At 57.1% G+C, this 20,511-nt stretch overlaps 1 protein-coding gene across 1 annotated transcript in view; it reads left to right on the forward strand.

The window, feature by feature from the left end:
- Positions 1 to 927: 927 nt before the first annotated feature.
- The window catches only part of SLC6A6 (solute carrier family 6 member 6), a 61,549-nt gene continuing 41,965 nt past the window's right edge, over positions 928 to 20,511 (forward strand). The window contains exons 1-3 of the mRNA XM_075995915.1: positions 928 to 1,066; positions 15,822 to 16,061; positions 17,074 to 17,208. Coding sequence (XP_075852030.1) covers positions 15,833 to 16,061; positions 17,074 to 17,208 — 364 coding nt within the window. The 5' untranslated portion in view covers positions 928 to 1,066; positions 15,822 to 15,832. The remainder of the gene's footprint in view (positions 1,067 to 15,821; positions 16,062 to 17,073; positions 17,209 to 20,511) is intronic.

Consider the following 20,511-nt stretch of genomic DNA (forward strand, 5'->3'; position numbering starts at 1 on the left):
GCAATTGCACGCATGAGTGTCCGAGTGCGTGCGCGCCGTGCCTGCAATTGCACGCATGAATGTCTGAGTGCGCGCGCCCAAGCACGCCGCGCCTGCAATTGCACGCATGAGTGTCTGAGTGCGTGCGTGCCACGCCGTGCCTGCAATTGCACGCATGAGTGACTGAGTGCGTGCGTGCCACGCCGTGCCTGCAATTGCATGCAGTTGCATGTGAGTCCGAGTGCGCGCGTGCCTGCAATTGCATGAGTGACTGAGCGCGTGCCACGCCGTGCCTGCAATTGCACGTGTCTGAGTTGCCTGCAATTGCACGCATGTGTCTCTGAGTGCGTGCGTGCCACGCCGTGCCTGCAGTTGCACGCATGTGAGTCCGAGTGCGTGCGTGCCAGCAATTGCATGAGTGTCCGAGTGCGCGCGTGCCAGCAATTGCATGAGTGTCCGAGTGCGTGCGTGCCAGCAATTGCATGAGTGACTGAGTGCGCCCAAGCACGCCGCGCCTGCAGTTGCACGCATGTGAGTCCGAGTGCGCGCGTGCCAGCAATTGCACGAGTGACTGAGTGCGCCCAAGCACGCCGCGCCTGCAGTTGCACGCATGTGAGTCCGAGTGCGCGCGTGCCAGCAATTGCATGAGTGACCGAGTGCGCCCAAGCACGCCGCGCCTGCAGTTGCACGCATGAGTGTCTGAGTGCGCGCGTGCCAGCAATTGCACGAGTGACCGAGTGCGCGCGCCCAAGCACGCCGCGCCTGCAGTTGCACGCACGCATGCGAGTCCGAGTGCGCGCGCGCGCGCGGGCGGGGCGGCCGGGGAGGGGAGCGCCTTGCGCAGGGGGGAAGGGCGGGGGAAGGCGGGGAGCCCGAGGGGGGCGTGGCCCCGCGCCCGCCCCGCCCCCGCGAGGCCCCGCCCGCGCCCCGCCCGCGCCCCGCCCCCGGTACTTTTCCACCCCGCGGGATGGGGACGCGGGGCCCGCGGCGGCGGCGGCGCAGACAACGGGCCGGGCCGGGCCGGGCGGCAGCAGCGGCGGGGACCACCACGCGCAGGCGCGCACGCACGCGGCCTCCAACGCACCAGGTACCCCCCCCCCGGGGCGGGCTTTGGGGGTGCTGGGGGGTCCCCCTTTGTCTGTTTCCACTCCAGGCCGCGACAACGAAGAGACGGGGGGGTCTGGCATTGTCTCCGCGCGCGCGCGCCCCGGCTGGGGCGCGTGCCTCAGTTTACCCGCGCGCGCGCGCGCGCGTGCGCCCTGGCTTAGCACTGGGGGGTCATATTGCAAAAACGCGGGGGTTGGAGGAGGATGGGGTTGGGGGGGGCACCCTCATCTGGGTCCAGGAAGGAGATGGGGGTGCCCCCTTCCTCCTCCTCCTCCTCCTCCTCCTCCTGCTGCTGCCTGACCCACACCTGGAGGCTGGGGGCCCGGCTTGGGGACAGGTGTGCGGGCAGGTGGTGCAAAAAGCTGCAAAAAAAAAAAAAAAAAAAACCCAAAATTGCATGCATTGCATGCACGCGCTGGGCTTGGAGCGGTGTGCAACCCCAGCAACCGGCCCGGGGACACCCCCAGGCCTGGTGGGGTCACCTTCCCCACCCCCCCAAAAAAAATAAATAAAAAAAAAAAAGGGACAAGGCTCTCGGTGGGCCCTACCTGGGCTGGTGGCCGCACGAGAGGGTGACACCCCGGTTTCTCTTTTTTTTTTTTTTTTTCTTTTTTTTCTTTCCCCAAAAAGACTGTGTCTCGTGTGTGTGGGGGTTGGGGTTGGTTCCGCTTTCGGAAGGCAGAGAGGTGACAAGCCACCGACCGACCCCCCCCCGGCCGCCCGGCACCCCCCTAGGACTTGGGGACACCCAGAGACAGCCGGGGGACCTGACGGCCTCCTATATATATATATATATTTTTTTTTTTTTTTTTTAGGGGAGGGGGAAGCCTCGTCCCCAAGATTGAGACAGAGAGATCTAGCCTCCACTGGAGGCCCAGGCTGGCCGGGGACATATTTCGGGGTCACCCCGGCCGGTTCTGAGCCGGGGTGGTTTTTTTTTTTTTTAGAGAAAAAACCGGCCACCGGGGCCACCAACCCGGGCTATTTTGGTCGCGGCCGGCCCCGTGCGTGTGTCTGTCCCTGTCGTGTCCCTGCCTGCCAGACCCCGGCCTCCACTTTGCTCCCCGAGAACAGAAAGCCCCGGGCCTCTCTGCCTCCGGGTCTGGCCTCTGGTATTTTTTTTAAAAAAAGGCCTTTTGGGGGGACCACGGGGACGTCCCCCAAATTTCCTGCGTCCCCACCCTGTTGTTGTCCCCTTGCTGTCCTGTCTGAGGTCGCCCGGGCAACGTGAGTGAGTGACAGGCGGGTGAGTGGGTCACAGGACGGGGTGTCTGTCTCTGTGTCTGGAGGGGTCGAGGTTCGGAGGCCGCCCCCGGGCCTCCCCGCCTCCTCCTCCTCCCCGGATCGATGTCACCGGGGTGTCATGTGAGACCAAAAAAAAAAAAAAATTTTTATTTTATTTTCTCTCTCTCTCTAATTGTCTCCTGGCCGCCAAAAGGCGAGGGGAAGCCAGGAAGGAGTTTATTTTTACGAGCCGGAGAGAGAGAGAGAGAGAAAAAAGCAAGGGGGCCGCTTAGCAACGGCCGGCCTCGCTACCCGGCCTCCAGTCTCCGGGGTTGGGGTTGGGGAGGCCGGGGTGGAAAACAAGGGGTGTCGGGCAGGAGAGAAAAAGAAACGGGGTGTGTGTGTGTGTGTTTCGGGGACACGGGGGATGGGCAGAAGGAAGTTTGAGGGGCGCAGGGCCTCAGTCTTGCTGCTGCCGGCCTCCCTGCCCGGCCTCTACTGGGCCTCCCTGGGAAATGGGTGGGAGGGGGTCTCGCAGGGAGACGGAGGGGGGGCGTAGGGGCTCGTCGGACGCCCCGAGGAGCCGAGGAGGAGTCGGGGTGCCCTCTCTGGGAGGTCACCTTGAAGGGGAGTCCCAGTGGGCAGTGGAGGCCGGGCTGGCCTCCTTTCTCAGGCCTCGACCTCCAACCTCCTTGCCCCGGCCGCCCCGCCCGGGGCCGTGTCCTTCAGAAGGGGATTGGCAAAGGATGAGGCTGAGCAAATAAGCCGGCCTAAGCCGCGGGGCCGGGCGGGGCCGCCCAGCCCTGTCACGAGGAGGGGAGAGGCCGGGGCAGGCGCGGAGGACGGCCGGCCGGCCGGGGTGAAGGTCCAGCCAGAGGCCGCCGGGCCGGGCCGCCCTCGTGCTTCTGGGAACAACAACAACGGCCCCGGCCTCCAAACATCCGTCCCTTCTCGTCTTTTCCCCCGGCTCCTCGGAGGAGGAGGCCGACTGGAGGCTGAGAAGGGAGGCCCGGTGTGCGGAGGGGGGGAGGCCGAGAAGACCGCTCAGAGAACCCGGAGAACCGGGGCTGGTTGTGTGTCGTTTCGTTTTGTGGGTTTTTTTGGTTTTTGATCTGCGTAGACCCCCGGGGGCGGCGGCCTCGCTCACGGCAGGCGAGCCTCCTGCCTCGGCCTCCCTCTCCCTAGGAGCTGGGACGACAGGCGTGCGCCTCCACGCCCGGCTCATTTTTTCTCTATATATATTAGTTGGCCAATTAATTTATTTCTATTTATAGCAGAGACGGGGGCTCGCTCTTGCTCAGGCTGGTCTCGAACTCCTGGCCTCGAGCGAGCCTCCCTCCTCGGCCTCCCTCTCCTGAGTAGCTGGGACTCCAGGCATGAGCCTCCACGCCCGGCTCATTTTTTTTTATATATATATATATTTTTTTAGTTGGCCAATTAATTTATTTCTATTTTTATAGCAGAGACGGGGTCTCGCTCTTGCTTCTCAGGCCGGCCTCGACCTCCCGGCCTCGAGCGATCCTCCCGCCTGGGCCTCCCGGAGCGCTGGGGACCAGGGCACAGGCGAGAGCCGCCCCGCCCCGGCCTGAACTTTGCCTTGATCGGAGGCCGGCCGGTCACTCCCCGGGATTGTGCAAGGCCCTGGGGAGACCTAACGGGGCACAAGATCCTTTGTGGGGGAAAGGGTGAGGCACGAAACCCATTGGTGCCTTGAGGCTGGCCTCCAGCGATCCTCCCGCCTCGGCCTCCCCTCCCCGAGTAGCTGGGGCTACAGGCGTGAGCCTCCACGCCCGGCTCGTTTATTCTCTATATTTTTAGTTGACCAATTAATTTCTTTCTATTTTTTTAGTAGAGACGGGGTCTCGCTCTTGCCCAGGCTGGTTTCGAACTCCCGGCCTCGAGCGAGCCTCCCGCCTCGGCCTCCTCCCAGAGTGCAGGGGTGACAGGCGTGAGCGGGGAGTCCTGTGACCTCTTTCCTGCCCCAAAATCTCGTCCCCTCCCCGCATCCCATCTGCCGGGAGGCAGTCTGAGCTCGGGGGGGCTGTATTTCTCTTTTTTTCTAGCCCAGGCGGGAGGCTCGCTGGAGGCCGGGAGTCGGAGGCCGGCCTGAGCAAGAGCGAGGCCCCGTCTCTACTGAAAAAAAATTAGAAAGAAATTAATCGGCCAAGTAAAAATATATAGAGAAAAAAAAAAAAAACGAGCCGGGCGTGGAGGCGCACGCCTGGAGTCCCAGCTACTCGGGAGAGGGAGGCCGAGGTGGGAGGCTCGCTCTTGAGGCCGGGAGCTCAAAAACAGCCTGAGCCCAAGAGCGAGACCCCCGTGTCTACTAAAAAAAATTAGAAATAGAAAGAAATTAATTAAGCTTTCTATTAAGCAATAGAAAGAAATTAATCGGCCAAGTAAAAATATATGGAAAAAATCAGCCGGGTGTGGAGGCCGAGGCGGGAGGATCGCTCTCGAGGCCAGGAGCTCAAAACCAGCCTGAGCAAGAGCGAGACCCCGTCTCTACTACAAAAAAAAAAAATAAATAAAATAAAATAGAAAGAAATTAATCGGCCAAGTAAAAATATATGGAAAAAAACGAGCCGGGTGTGGAGGCCGAGGCGGGAGGCTCGCTCTCGAGGCCAGGAGCTCAAAACCAGCCTGAGCCCAAGAGCGAGACCCCGTCTCTACTAAAAAAATAGAAAGAAATGAGCTGGACAACTAAAAATATATATAAAAAAAACCCAAAAAAACGAGCCGGGCGTGGAGGCACGTGCCTGGAGTCCCAGCTACCCGGGAGGGAGGCCGAGGCAGGAGGATCGCTGGAGGGCGAGGTCACCGGTTTCCGGTCCCGGCTGTGCACGGTGCTTTCTCTCCATCCTGCTTCCTCCGAATCCCGGCCTCCACCCGGCCTCTTCTCTCTCTCTCTTTTGTATTTTTTTTTTTTTTTTTTGGAGGACCCAGGGCCTCTACCCTCCGTAGAGGCCGACAAATTCGGCAACGCAAAAAATCGAGCGCCGGGCAGGAGGCCGGGAAAAGAGGCCCTCGAGCTCGAGGAGGGAGGAGGTTAATGGACACATTGGAGGCCGGTGGAGGCCGCCGCCGCCGAGGCTCCGAGGAGGAGGAGGAGGAGGAGCGGGGTGTCGGGGGGGAATGTGGGGTCCCCTTTTCCGCCCGCCCGGCTTTATCCGGGTGGGGAAACTGAGGGCTGAGGGGGGCAGGTACGGTCGAAGAGGGAAGACAAAGCGGCCACGTCGTGGTCATTGCCGGAGCGCCGTGGCGTCAGCCTCGCTCACAGCGGCCTCCGACTCCCGGCCTCCAGCGGGCCTCCCGTCTCGGCCTCCCTCTCCCGAGTAGTAGCTGGGACTCCAGGCATGCGCCTCCACGCCCGGCTCGTTTTTTTCTCTATATTTTTTTAGTTGGACGATTAATTTCTTTCTATTTTTGGTAGAGACGGGGTCTCGCTCTTGCTCAGGCTGGTCTCGAACTCCCGGCCTCGAGCGGCGATCCTCCCTCCTCGGCCTCCCGAGTGGCCGGGGCGGCGACAGGCGTGAGACTCTGGCCCAGGCCCTGGGATTTGCGGGCACCTTGTCCGTGATCCCCAGGGAAGATGCAGTCGTTGCAATTTTGCAAGCGTGCAAAACCCACCACTCCCCGGTTTTTTGCAAGCGTGCAAACCCACCACTCCCCGGTTTTTTGCAAGCGTGCAAACCCACCACTCCCCGGTTTTTTGCAAGCGTGCAAACCCACCACTCCCCGGTTTTTTGCAAGCGTGCAAACCCATCACTCCCCGATTTTTTTGCAAGCGTGCAAACCCACCACTCCCCGTTTTTTTTGCAAGCGTGCAAACCCATCACTCCCCGATTTTTTTGCAAGCGTGCAAACCCACCACTCCCCGGTTTTTTTGCAAGCGTGCAAACCCATCACTCCCCAGTTTTTTGCAAGCGTGCAAAACCCACCACTCCCCATTTTTTTGCAAGCGTGCAAACCCATCACTCCCCGGTTTTTTGCAAGCGTGCAAAACCCATCACTCCCCATTTTTTTGCAAGCGTGCAAACCCACCACTGCCCGGTTTTTTGCAAGCGTGCAAAACCCACCACTCCCCGGTTTTTTTGCAAGCGTGCAAACCCATCACTCCCCGGTTTTTTTGCAAGCGTGCAAACCCACCACTTCCCGGTTTTTTTGCAAGCGTGCAAACCCACCACTCCCCGGTTTTTTTGCAAGCGTGCAAACCCATCACTCCCCGTGTTTTTTGCAAGCATGCAAACCCACCACTCCCCGGTTTTTTGCAAGCGTGCAAACCCATCACTCCCTGTTTTTTTTGCAAGCGTGCAAACCCACCACTCCCCACTTTTTTGCAAGCGTGCAAACCCACCACTCCCCGTTTTTTTGCAAGCGTGCAAACCCACCACTCCCCGGTTTTTTGCAAGCGTGCAAACCCACCACTCCCCGGTTTTTTGCAAGCGTGCAAACCCACCACTCCCCGGTTTTTTTGCAAGCGTGCAAACCCATCACTCCCCGGTTTTTTTGCAAGCGTGCAAACCCATCACTCCCCGGTTTTTTGCAAGCGTGCAAACCCACCACTCCCCACTTTTTTGCAAGCGTGCAAACCCACCACTCCCCGTTTTTTTGCAAGCGTGCAAACCCACCACTCCCCGGTTTTTTGCAAGCGTGCAAACCCACCACTCCCCGGTTTTTTGCAAGCGTGCAAACCCACCACTCCCCGGTTTTTTGCAAGCGTGCAAACCCACCACTCCCCGGTTTTTTGCAAGCGTGCAAACCCATTACTCCCCGGTTTTTTTGCAAGCGTGCAAACCCATCACTCCCCGTTTTTTTGGAAGCGTGCAAACCCACCGCTCCCCGGTTTTTTGCAAGCGTGCAAACCCACCACTCCCCGGTTTTTTGCAAGCGTGCAAACCCACCACTCTCTGGTTTTTTGCAAGCGTGCAAAACCCATCACTCCCCATTTTTTGCAAGCGTGCAAACCCATCACTCCCTGTTTTTTTGCAAGCGTGCAAACCCATCACTCCCCGGTTTTTTGCAAGCGTGCAAACCCACCACTCCCCGTTTTGTTGCAAGCGTGCAAACCCACCACTCCCCGGTTTTTTTGCAAGCGTGCAAACCCATCACTCCCCATTTTTTTTTGCAAGCGTGCAAACCCACCACTCCCCGGTTTTTTGCAAGCGTGCAAACCCATCACTCCCCGGTTTTTTTGCAAGCGTGCAAACCCACCATTCCCCGGTGTTTTTGCAAGCGTGCAAACCCATCACTCCCCGGTTTTTTGCAAGCGTGCAAACCCATCACTCCCCGGTTTTCTGCAAGCGTGCAAAACCCATCACTCCCCGGTTTTTTTGCAAGCGCGCAAACCCACCACTCCCCGGTTTTTTGCAAGCGTGCAAACCCACCACTCCCTGGTTTTTTGCAAGCGTGCAAACCCACCACTGCCCGGTTTTTTGCAAGCGTGCAAACCCACCACTCCCCATTTTTTTTGCAAGCGTGCAAACCCATCACTCCCCGGTTTTTTGCAAGCGTGCAAACCCATCACGCCCCGGTTTTTTGCAAGCGTGCAAACCCACCACTCCCCGGTTTTTTGCAAGCGTGCAAACCCACCACTCCCCGTTTTGTTGCAAGCGTGCAAACCCACCACTCCCCGGTTTTTTGCAAGCGTGCAAACCCACCACTCCCCGGTTTTTTTGCAAGCGTGCAAAACCCACCACTCCCCGGTTTTTTTGCAAGCGTGCAAACCCATCACTCCCTGTTTTTTTTGCAAGCGTGCAAACCCACCACTCCCCGGTTTTTTTGCAAACGTGCAAAACCCATCACTCCCTGGTTTTTTTGCAAGCGTGCAAACCCATCACTCCCTGTTTTTTTTGCAAGCGTGCAAACCCACCACTGCCCGGTTTTTTGCAAGCATGCAAAGCCTAAGACTCCTACCAGGGACGGGGGACTCTGCCTGGGATTTCGCGGCTGGGAGCTGGCGGAGGCAGGGGCTGGAGGCTGGGGCCGGCGGCCTTGGGGAGGCTGCGGGCGGCCGGGGAAGCCTCTCACTCCGAGGAGCCGGAGATCCGTCCTCGCTCCAGAAACCCCGGGAGGCTCATTTCGAAGCGGCCAAGTCACCTGGACGGAGCCCAAGCTGCACAGCCAGGTGGCCGGAGGCCCAGCGTCCGTCCGGACAGGCGAGGCCGGGATCGCGGAGGCTGGCGGGCTGCCCGTGCGGGCCGGGAGGGGGAGGCCGAGGCCCCGGCTCCTCCAGAAATCGGGGTTCCCACCCGGGCCGCCGGCGGGGGAGGCTGCAGGGCTTGTCATTTGTGTTTTTTTTTTTAAGAGGCCGGGCGCGGAGGCTCACGCCTGTCATCCCGGCTCTCTTGGGAGGAGGCCGAGGCGGGAGGATCGGCGGCCGGCCGAGGTCGGGAGGCGGAGGCCGGCCACTGAGCAAGAGCGAGACCCCCGTCTCTGCTATAAATAGAAAGAAATTAATGGGACAACTAAAAACAGATAAGAAAAAAATAAAAAATAAAGGGCCGGGCGTGTCGTCCCAGCTACTCAAGAGGGAGGCCGGGGAGGGAGGCTCGCTTGAGGCCTAGAGTCGGAGGAGGCTGACGCCCGCCCGGGCGACAGAGCGAGACTCTGAGTCAGGGAGGAAAAAAAAACCAAAAACAAAAAAGAAAAGAAAAAGATAAAAGAACTGATTTCGTTGCCAAGCCCAGGGGCGTGGGCTTCAGGCGTGGCTGGATCTAGGCGCAGAGACATGTTGTCAGGACTCGGTTTCCTCGCATCTCTGGGCTCCGGGGTCTTTCCGTGTCTGTTGCGGTCTCCCCCGGGGGTGTCCCTATCGGGTCCCCAGCGTGGGGGTCCCCCCACTAAAAAAAAAATTGGGGTGTCCCCAAGAAGGGTCATGGGTGCCGCCCGTTGGCTTAGCCCCGCGTGGACTTCTTATGTTTATTTTTTACTTTTTATATATTTTTTTGAGACGAGAGTCCGGCTCTGTCGCCCGGGCCGGAGCGAGCGCCGTGGCGTCAGCCTCGCTCACGGCGGCCTCCGACTCCCGGCCTCCAGCCATGAGCCTCCCGCCTCGGCCTCCCTCCCGAGTAGCTGGGACCACAGGCACGGGCCTCCACGCCCGGCTCGTTTTTTTCTATATATTTTTAGTTGTCCAATTAATTTCTATTTTTTTTTTTAGTAGAGACGGGGTCTCGCTCTTGCTCAGGCTGGCCTCCAACTCCCGGCCTCGAGCGATCCTCCCTCCTTGGCCTCCCTCCCCCGAGTAGCTGGGACTCCAGGCGTGAGCCTCCACGCCCGGCTCGTTTTTTTCTCTATATTATTAATTGCCCAATTAATTTCTTTCTATTTTTAGTAGAGACGGGGTCTCGCTCTTGCTCAAAACCGGCCTCCAACTCCCGGCCTCGAGCGATCCTCCCTCCTCGGCCTCCCTCCCCGAGTAGCTGGGACGACAGGCGTGCGCCTCCACGCCCGGCTCATTTTTTTCTATATATTTTTAGTTGTCCAATTAATTTCTTTCTATTTTTAGTAGAGACGGGGGTCTCGCTCTTGCTCAAAACCGGCCTCCACCTCCCGGCCTCGAGCCGATCAATCCTCCCTCCTCGGCCTCCCAGAGCCTCCCCAGGCCAGCCCAGCCCTTCTCTGCTAATCCCGGGTAGCCGAACCCGTTGAAATCGGAGAAGAAGAGAAACCGTTTCCTGTTTTTTTTTTTTTTCTTTTTCTTTTTTTGTTTTTTTTTTGCCTATTCTGGGAAGCCGAGCCGAACCTTGCGGCCTCGGGGCATGGTGGTTTTTAGAGGCTGGCAGCCGTTCTCGGGGCAGAGGTGAGATCTGCCCGCGGGCGCCGGTTTCTCGGGCCAAGTTTTCAAAGAACAAGAGGAGCTTTTATTGAAAGAGGGAAGGAAAAAAAAAAAAAAAACAAAAAAAAAAACAAAAAAAAAAGGAGCAAAACAGGATCAGAATCCCGTTCGCGCCCAAAAGCTCCGGGGCTTCCAAGGTGGGGGATTAATCGTCATCATAATAGGGAAAAAAAAATAATAAGTATGAAAAAAAAATAATAAGATATAGGGCCGGGGCGCAGAAGGCTCAGGCCTGTCTTGCCGGCAGTCTGGGAGGGAGGCCGGGGAGGGAGGATCGCTGGAGGTCGGGAGGTCGAGGCCGGGCTGGTGAGCAAGAGCGAGACCCTCGTCTCTACTAAAAAAAAAATAAGAAAGAAATTAGTGGAAAAGTAAAAATATATAGAAAAAAACGAGCCGGGCGTGGAGGCGCATGCCTGTTAGTCCCAGCTACTCGGGAGGGAGGCCGGGGAGGGAGGATCGCTGGAGGTCGGGAGGTCGAGGCCGGACTGAGGAGCAAGAGCGAGACCCTCGTCTCTACTAAAAAAATAAAAATAGAAAGAAATTAGTGGAAAAGTAAAAATATATAGAAAAAAGCTAGCCGGGCGTGGAGGCGCATGCCTGTTAGTCCCAGCTACTCGGGAGGGAGGCCGGGGAGGGAGGATCGCTGGAGGTTGGGAGGTCGAGGCCGGGCTGATGGGCAAGAGCGAGACCCCGTCTCTACTATAAATAGAAAGAAATGAGCCGGACGACTAAAAATATATAGAAAAAAAAACGAGCCGGGCGTGGAGGCGCACGCCTGGAGTCCCAGCCTCTACTCGGGGGAGGAGGCCGAGGCGGGAGGCTCATCGCTGGAGGCCAGGAGTCGGAGGCTGCTGTGAGCGAGGCTGACGCCGCCACGGAGCTCGCTACAGCCCGGGCGACAGAGCGAGACTCGGCCTCAAAAAAAAAAAAAAAAAGAGACCCTAATCGTGGCGTGCCTCGGTTTCCCCATCTGAGCCCGCCAGCGATGGGAGCCTGGGGTGGCTGCCATTTTTCTTTCTTATTTTTGTTTTTTTCTTGTCGTCGTTGCTGTTTCCTTTCTATTTTTAATTGCTGTCAGGCTGGCCTCCAACTCCTGACCTCGAGCGAGCCTCCAGCCTCGGCCTCCCTCCCCGAGTGCCGGGGCGACGGGCGTGAGCCTCCGCGCCCGGCGGGGTCCCCCCCCCCTAGTTCCTTCGTCCTGAGGCCGGGGAGGAAGAAGTCTGGGACCGGCCTCGTCACTCTCGGCCTCCAACAGCTCTGGCAGGAGGAAGAGAGTCTGGGAGGCCCAAGAGGAAGGCTGGCCTCTAACTAATAGAGTTTGCTGACTCACGCCCGGCCTTTTTTTTTCCGGGGGCCGGGGTGGGGGGAAGCTGCCGGGTCTGACACGGGAAGAACCTCCCCGGCCGGCCTCCACCTCCTGTTCCCGCCCCCCCCCCCAGCCAGCCTCCCTTTTTTCTGAGGCCCAGAGGAGGCCGGAACCGGAGGTCGATCTCGAGGGTTCCCCAAGCAGAGGCGCAGGGCAGAAAAAGCAGGGCCACTTCCCCATTCCTTCACACGCGATGTCACGCAAGGCCCGTGTCACCGATGACGGAACGGAGGCCCGGCCTCCCCTCCCGGGCGGGGGGCGGGGAGGTGACTTTGGGTTCAGTTCCTTGTTCCTGTGGTGTTTTTTTTGGAGACCGAGGCACGCTCTGCTCGCTCGGGCCGGAGTGAGCGCCGGGGCGTCGGCCTCGCTCACGGCGGCCTCCGCCTCCTGGGATTGAGCGAGCCTCCCGCCTCGGCCTCCCTCCCGAGTAGAGGCTGAGACTACAGGCGTGCGCCTCCACGCCCGGCTCGTTTTTTTCTATATATTTTTAGTCGTCCGATTAATTTCTATTTTTTTTTTTAGTAGAAACGGGGTCTCGCTCTTGCTCAGGCTGGCCTCGACCTCCTGACCTCGAGCGATCCTCCCTCCTCGGCCTCCCTCCCAGGGCCTCTGCTTGCCCGGCCCCTTAGGACCGCCGGAGGGATTTTTGGGGTGTTCGGAGGCGGAGAGAGAACTCGCGGGGCCCCCCTGGGGAAACCGAGGAAATAGATGGGTCAATTAAAAAAAATAAAATAAGAAAAAAAAAAAAAAAGGACGATTTCTTGGCTATTTATAGCCGCGGCCTGAATCTCAGGTAATTTCGTGCCCGAGGGACGGAGCGAGTGAGCTGGTTAAGTCCCGAGCCCGGCTGGGCGCGGAGGCTCAGGCCCGTCGGCCCGGCACTCTGGGAGGCCGAGGAGGGAGGATCGCTCGAGGTCAGGAGTTGGAGGCCAGCCTGAGCAAGAGCGAGACCCCGACTCTACTATAAATAGAAAGAAATTAATTAGGCAACTAAAAATATATAGAAAAAAAAACGAGCCGGGCGTGGTGGCGCATGCCTGTAGTCCCAGCTACTCGGGAGGGAGGCCGAGGCAGGAGGCTCGCTGGAGGCCAGGAGTCGGAGGCCGCCGTGAGCGAGGCTGACACCACGGCGCTCACTCCAGCCCGGGCGGCAGAGCCAGACTCTGCCTCAAAAAAAGTAAATAAAATAAAATAAAATTCTTTCTTTCTGTATTTCTTTCTTTGTTTTATTTTCTTTTTTCTGTGTTTTTTTCCTTTCCTTTTTTTTTTTAATTCTGTGTCTTGCAAGGTTGCAGCTCTTTTAGTTGTTTTTTTTTTAATTCTTATTTTTTGTTTCTTTTTCTATTTCTTTCTTTTGTTTTTTCCCCCTTTCCCCCTTTTTTTTTTATTACCGTTTGAGTCTTGGAAGTTTGCAGCTCTTTTAGTTTTTTTTTTTTAATTTTTTTTTTTCTATTTCTTTCTTTTCTTTTTCCCCCTTTCATTTTTTAGTTTTTTTTTTTTTTTTTTTTTTTTACTCTTTTGTCTTGGAAGGTTTGCAGCTCTTTTAGTTTTTTTTTTTAATGCTTATTATTTTTTTCTTTTTCTATTTCTTTTATTTTCTTTCTCTCTTTTTTTTTTTCGTTTCAGCTTTTCTTTTTTTTGCAATTTGTGTCTTGCAAGGTTTGCAGCTCTTTTAGTTTTTTGGGTTTTTTTTTTTAATGCTTATTTTTTTTTTTCTTCATTTACTTTTTTTTTTTCTTTCATTTTTTTTTTTCCTTTTTTTTTAACAATTTGTGTCTTGGAAGAAAAAGGGGAAGTTTGGGGGAAATTGCAACCGGACGTTTCTCTCTTTTCTCCTGAAGCTGCTCTGGGAGTGGGGGAGGGGGCATCTGGGAATTTGGGGTGACCCCGCCCCGCCCCTCCCCCACTTCCTGCAAAAGGGGGGTGGGGGAGGGGAGCCGAGGTCAAGGGTCAGCTTTTGAGGCCTCCCCACTCCCCTCTCCTCCCTCCCCCCCAGCCCTGGAGGGGTGGGGGCGGGGTGGGGGACAGGCCTGGAGGTTGCCACGGCAACGGCGCCCCCTCTTTGAAGGCTTTGAAGATGTGGGGACCCCCCAACCCCCACCCCCACCCCCGCCCCGTCCATTTTGGAGAAGGAGTCCCGGGCTGGAGTGAGCGCCGTGGCCTCGGCCTCGCTCACAGCAGCCTCCGACTCCTGGCCTCCAGCGATGAGCCTCCCGCCCCGGCCTCCCTCTCCCTCAATCCCACCGCGCCCGGCTAATATTCTCCGTATATATATTTTGAGTCGTCCGCCTAATTTATTTCTATTCTTTTTTTTATTTTTTTGTAGTAGAGACGGGGTCTCGCTCTTGCTCATCAGGCCGGCCTCCGACTCCCGGCCTCGAGCGATCCTCCCGCCTTGGCCTCCCTCCCGAGTAGCTGGGACTACAGGCGTGCGCCTCCATGCCCGGCTAATTTTTTTCTCTATATTTTTCTAAATATTTTTAGTTGTCCAATTAATTTCTATTTATAGTAGAGACAGGGTCTGGCTCTTGCGTATCAGGCTGGCCTCGACCTCCCGGCCTCAAGCGATCCTCCAGCCTCGGCCTCCCTCCCCGAGTAGCTGGGACAACAGGCGTGCGCCTCCACGCCCGGCTCATTTTTTTTCTCTATTAGTTGGCCAATTAATTTCTTTCTATTTTTAGTAGAGACGGGGTCTCGCTCTTGCTCAGTCCGGCCTCGACCTCCCAACCTCGAGCGATCCTCCTGCCTCGGCCTCCCTCCCCGAGTAGCTGGGACCACAGGCATGCGCCTCCACGCCCGGCTCGTTTCTTTCCATTTTTTCAGTAGAGGCCGGACGGGGTCTCCCTCTTGCTCATCAGTCCGGCCTCCGCCTCCCGGCCTCTAGCGAGCCTAGCCTCCCGCCCCGGCCTCCCCGAGTGCCGGGCCTCTTACCGGCGGCCCTGGGGGATGCCAGGGTGTCCCAGGAGGTCGCCGGACCCCGGATCGGATCGGGTCGGGTCACGGGAGGAGACCGACGGCGTGAGCAGACGCCGGCCTCCTCCTCTTTTCGATTGGAGGCCGACTGCCAGCCCCGAGGTCACTCTCTGTCGGCCGCCGGCCACATCCTGAGACTTTTCCGGCCGCCGGTGACAATCGGCCGCTATTTTTGCAGCCGCCCGTCTGGGCGGCCGGCAGGAAAAGGGCTTTGTGAGCTGCCCGGCCCGGCGGAGGCTCCCAGTGGAGGCTCCAGGAAGTCGGGCCCACCAGAGACAGAAACAATCGGGGTCCCCTTGGGAGGAGGAGGAGGAAGGAGGCCGGGAGGAAGGGCTGGGCGGGCGGCCGGCACGTCCCCGTCCACGGCCAGGAGGCCCCCAAGCGGTGGCCTCCACTGGCGAGGCCCCGAGACCGAGCGGTTGAGGCCCAGGTGGGAAGTGGCCGGGGCTGGGCGAGAGCGAGACCCCGTCTCTACTAAAAAAAAAATTAGGAAGAAATGAGCTGGATAAAGTAAAAATATATATGGAAAACACGGAGGCTCACGCCTGTCATCCCGGCACTCTGGGAGGCCGAGGCGGGAGGATCGCTCGAGGTCAGGAGTTGGAGGCCGGCCTGAGCAAGAGCGAGACCCCCGTCTCTATAAAAAAAAAAAATAGAAAGAAATTAATTACACAACTAAATATATATAGAAAAAACGAGCCGGGAGTGGTGGCGCACGCCTGTTGTCCCAGCTACTCGGGAGGGAGGCCGGGGAGGGAGGATCGCTGGAGGTCAGGAGGTCGAGGCCGGCCTGAGCAAGAGCGAGACCCCGTCTTTACTAAAAACAGAAAGAAATTAATTGGTCAACCAAAAATATATAGAAAAAATGAGCCAGGCGTGGAGGCTCACGCCTGTCATCCCAGCACTCTGGGAGGCCGAGGCAGGAGGATCGCTGTGGAGGCCAGGAGTTGGAGGCCAGCCTGAGCAAGAGCGAGACCCCGTCTCTACTAAAAAAAATAGAAAGAAATTAATTACACAACTAAAAATATATTAAAAAATGTAGCCGGGCGCGGTGGCTCATGCCTGTCCTCCCAGCCTCTAGGGAGGCCTAGTCCGGAGGCTCGCCGAAGCCCAGGCCCTCGGAGGCCGCCGTGAGCGAGGCTGACGCCCCTCCGGCGACCCCCATCTCAAAAAAAAAAAAAAAAAAAAACAAGAACAAAAACCGAGAGGCCACCCGCGACTCCCCGCCGGCTTCTTTTCCGGGGAGGAGCCTCCACGTTGGGCCTCCCTGCCTCCGGCTCACCTCGTTTTTTTTTTTTATTTTATTTTTTTGTTTGTTTTTCCCCCCCGCAGAGAGCGGGGCCATGGCGACCAAGGAGAAGCTGCAGTGCCTCAAGGACTTCCACAAGGACATCCTGAAGCCCTCGCCGGGGAAGAGCCCGGGGACGAGGCCGGAGGACGAGGCCGAGGGCAAGCCCCCGCAGCGGGAGAAGTGGTCCAGCAAGATCGACTTCCTGCTGTCCGTGGCCGGCGGCTTCGTGGGTTTGGGCAACGTCTGGCGCTTCCCCTACCTCTGCTACAAGAACGGCGGAGGTCGGTCCGGGAGGCCCGGCCTCTACTCTCCCCTGCTTTCCTTCTCCGTCCCCGGCCTCGCCGAGGCCCGGGAATCTTGGGGGGGGACGACGTTGTTGTGGCCTCCCTCCCTCCCTCCCTCTCTCTCTCTCTCTGTCTCATCCTCCGCTGGGACGCGGAGGAAGAAGAAGAGGCCGGCCTCCCCTCCCGGCCTCCCCTCCTTCGGATGTCTAGATAGTCACGTAGCGGGGTCAAGCGGTTTCTCGGCAACGGAGGCTGTGGCCTTCGTCTTCCCTCGTGTGTCTGGTTTTTGTTTTTTTTTTTTTTGGTAGAGACGGGGTCTCGCTCTTGCTCGGGCTGGTTTCGAACTCCTGGCCTCGAGAGTGAGCCTCCCGCCTCGGCCTCCCTCCCGAGTAGCTGGGACGACAGGCACGCGCCACCACGCCCGGCTCGTTTTTTTCTATATTTATATTTTTAGTTCTTTAGCTAATTTCTTTCTATTTTTTTTTTTTTTTTAGTAGAGACGGGGTCTCGCTCTTGCTCGGGCCGGCCTCCACCTCCCGGCCTCCATAGCGATCCTCCCTCCCCGGCCTCCCTCCCAAGTAGCTGGGACTTTCTCTATATATATTACTTGGCCAATTAACTTCTTCCTATTTATAGTAGAGACGGGGTCTCGCTCTTGCCCGGGCCGGCCTCCAACTCCCGGCCTCCATAGCGATCCTCCCTCCCCGGCCTCCTCCCGGAGACCTGGCATGGCAGGCCCGAGCCTCATCTCTCAACCTCTCCCAGGCCCCTTTTCCCGGGGGGGGGGGAGTTTTGGGGGGTCCCTGACGAACGTTCTAGAAGGTTCCCCGAACACAGCCCATCCCCCCTAGACCCCAAGTCAGTCTCCCGGAGTCCCGACCGACCCCAGGGGGGTTTCCGGGAAGGGGACGACCCCGGGTTTAAACCCAAACCGTGGGTGGGTTCCGGGTAGGAATTCCCGTGCCTCGGTTTACCCCCCCACTTCCACCTTTCTCTGCACCCCTGGCAGGGGCCTTCCTCATCCCGTACTTCATCTTCCTCTTCGGGAGTGGCCTGCCCGTCTTCTTCCTGGAGATCGTCATCGGCCAGTACACCTCGGAAGGGGGCATCACCTGCTGGGAGAAGATCTGCCCCTTGTTTTCCGGTGAGTTCCAGGCCGTGGGGGAGGGGGGGGAGGTCACCTGTCCACCCACCTGTCCGTCCGTCCGTCCATCACCCCCCTGCGCGAGATTATTATTTTTTTTTTAATTTTTTTTAAAATTTTTTTAGCAGAGGCCCAGAGAGGTCGGTCCACCTGCCTGGGGTCACACAGCACCGGGTGGCTCTGTGTGTGTATATATGTATATATATATATACATATGTGACTCGTTGTCGGCCGGGAGCCCCCCAAAAAAAACTCAAGCTTCGCGGGCAGGGCGTAGGGGGTCCCCGTGTCCCCCCGAAAAATTAAGAGTCCCCACCCACCCCCCAAAATGGCCCATTTTTTTTTTTTTTTTTTTTTTTTTTTTGCGGGGACGTCTCCGAGAGAGCATTATCTCAGCCCGTCAGAGCCCGGCCAGGGAGACCGGGCCCTTAGCAACGGTTGCCGTGGTGACGCGCGGGGATGGGGGGGGCGTCTCCATGACGACGGCGGGCCGGTTGGCAGGGGGGGAGTGGAGTGGAGTGGTTGCCGGGGGGGACCGGGACAGACCGGCCTGGGTGGTGGTGGTGGTGGTGATGGGAAGGGAGAGGTGGGTTCTAGAAGGGGAAACAGAGTCAGGAGACGCTGGGGTTCCGGAGAGCGAGGAGGAGGAGGAGGTTGCAGGAGGAGGAGGCCGGGCCTCGTTTATGTTGGGGTCCGTGGTGCCGTGCTCAAAATAGAAAAATAAAAAATTTTTATTTTTTTAATGATATTAATTAAATAATAATATCTTAAAATATGTTTTAATATGATTAAATAGCAATATTTTTTTATTTAGTAAAAAAAAAAATAAAATAAATGACAGGGTCCCCTGAAAAATGAGGCCCTGGGGTGTCTTTCCTGGGGAGAAATGAGCAGGAGACGCTTCCCCCGTCCTGTTTTCGGGTTGTGTGTTGCACACGGCAACACACCGCGTGGCTCGTGCAAGGCAGCAGGCCCACGCCTGTCGTCCCGGCGCTCTGGGAGGCCGAGGAGGGAGGATCGCTGGAGGTCGGGAGTTGGAGGCCGGCCTCTGAGCAAGAGCGAGACCCCGTCTCTACTATAAATATAGAAAGAAATGAGCTGGACAACTGATATATATAGAGAGAAAAAACTGTAGTCCCAGCTACTCGGGAGGGAGGCCGAGGCAGGAGGATCGCTGGAGGTCGGGAGTTGGAGGCCGGACTGAGCCAGAGCGAGACCCGGTCTCTACTAAAAATAGAAAGAAATTAATTGGGGAAGTAAAAATATATACAGAAAAATCGAGCCGGGCGTGGAGGCGCATGCCTGGAGTCCCAGCCTCTACCCGGGAGGGAGGCCGGGGCGGGAGGCCGCCAGTCTGGGCTCGAGGCCGCTGGTTCTGGTCTTGACCGGTTTCTGCGACTCTGAACAAAAAAACGTCTTCGTTCTGTGCCTCGATGGCGCCATCCCATCAGCTGGAAATAAAGCTTGGTAGGTTGCCATGGAAACAGAGTACCGCAGGCACGTTGCCATGGAGACAGAGTACCGCAGGTCGCTTTGTTGCCGACGGAGACAGGCTAACGCAGGCGCGTTGCTGTGGAAACAAAGTAACACAGGTTACTTTGTTGCTATCGGAGACAGAGTAACACAGGCGCGTTGTCATGGAAACAAAGTAACGCAGGTTACTTTGTTGCTAACGGAGACAGGGTAACACAGGCGCGTTGCTATGGAAACAATGTAATGCAGGCGTGTTGCCATGGAGACAAAGTGAGGCAGGTTACATTGTTGCTGTGGAGACAAAGTAACGCAGGCGTGTTGCCATGGAAACAAAGTAGCTGCAGGCTACTTTGTTGCTAACGGAGACAAAGTAGCCCAGGCGCGTTGCCGTGGAAACAAAGTAACGCAGACGTGTTGCCATGGAGACAAAGTATGGCAGGTTGCTTTGTTGCTGTGGAGACAAAGTAACGCAGGCGTGTTGCCATGGAAACAAAGTAACTGCAGGCTACTTTGTTGCTAACGAAGACAAAGTAACCCAGACGCGTTGCCATGGAAACAAAGTAACTGCAGGCTACTTTGTTGCTAACGGAGACAAAGTAACGCAGGCGCGTTGCCATGGAAACAAAGTAACGCAGGCGTGTTGCCATGGAGACAAAGTAACCCAGGCACATTCCTATGGAGACAAAGTAACTCAGGCGCGTTGCCATGGAAACAAAGTAACTGCAGGATACTTTGTTGCTATTGGAGACAGAGTAACCCAGGCGCATTGCTATGGAGACAGAGCAACGCAGGCGTGTTGCTATGGAAACAAAGTAATGCAGGCGTGTTGCCATGGAGACAAAGTAAGACAGGTTACTTTGTTGCTATGGAGACAAAGCATCACAGGCGTGTGGCTGTGGAGACAAGGTAACACAGGCGCGTTGCTGTGGAGACAGTAGCGCAGGCAGGTTGCTATGGAGACAAAGTAACACAGGCGCGTTGCTGTGGAGACAGAGCAACACAGGCGCGTTGCTACGGAGACAAAGCATCACAGGCAGGTTGCTATGGAGACAAGGTAACACAGGCGCGTTGCTATGGAGACAAAGCAGAGCAGGGGTGTGAACGCGCTACGTGCACAGAGCGAGCTCCAAATCCGTGGTGGCTTCCTCGGCCGTCTGCTTGGGACTCAGTGGGCGGAACAGTCGGTGTCAGGCCTGACCGGCGGTGACGGGAACGCGCAGGGCTGGTCGTCCAGTCGTCCCTGTGCAGCTGCCCGTCCATTGCACCTGCCTCCCCTCAAACGACTCAGTAATTAGACTGTCCGTCCATCTGCCCGTCCACCCATCCATCCACCCATCCACCCACCCATCCACCCATCCATCCATCCATCCATCCATCCACCCACCCACCCATCCATCCACCCATCCATCCACCCATCCATCCATCCATCTACCCAACCTTCCATCCATCCATCCACCTACCCATCCACTCATCCATCCATCCATCCATCCATCCACCTACCCATTCACTCATTCATCTATCCATCCATCCATCTACCCAACCTTCTAACCACCCATCCATCCATCCATCCATCCATCCATCCACCTACCCATCCACTCATTCATCTATCCATTCATCCATCTACCCAACCTTCTAACCAACCATCCATCCATCCATCCACCTACCCATCCACTCATCCATCCATCTGTCCATCCATCTACCCAACCTTCTAACCATCCATCTACCCATCCATCCACCCATCTGTCCATCCGTCCACCCATCCACTCATCCATCTATCCATCTAGCCACCCACCCACCCATCCATCCATCCTTCTACCCAACCTTCTAACC

This window comes from Microcebus murinus, chromosome 20 (genome assembly GCF_040939455.1).
Source record: "Microcebus murinus isolate Inina chromosome 20, M.murinus_Inina_mat1.0, whole genome shotgun sequence".
Classification (NCBI taxonomy): domain Eukaryota; kingdom Metazoa; phylum Chordata; class Mammalia; order Primates; family Cheirogaleidae; genus Microcebus; species Microcebus murinus.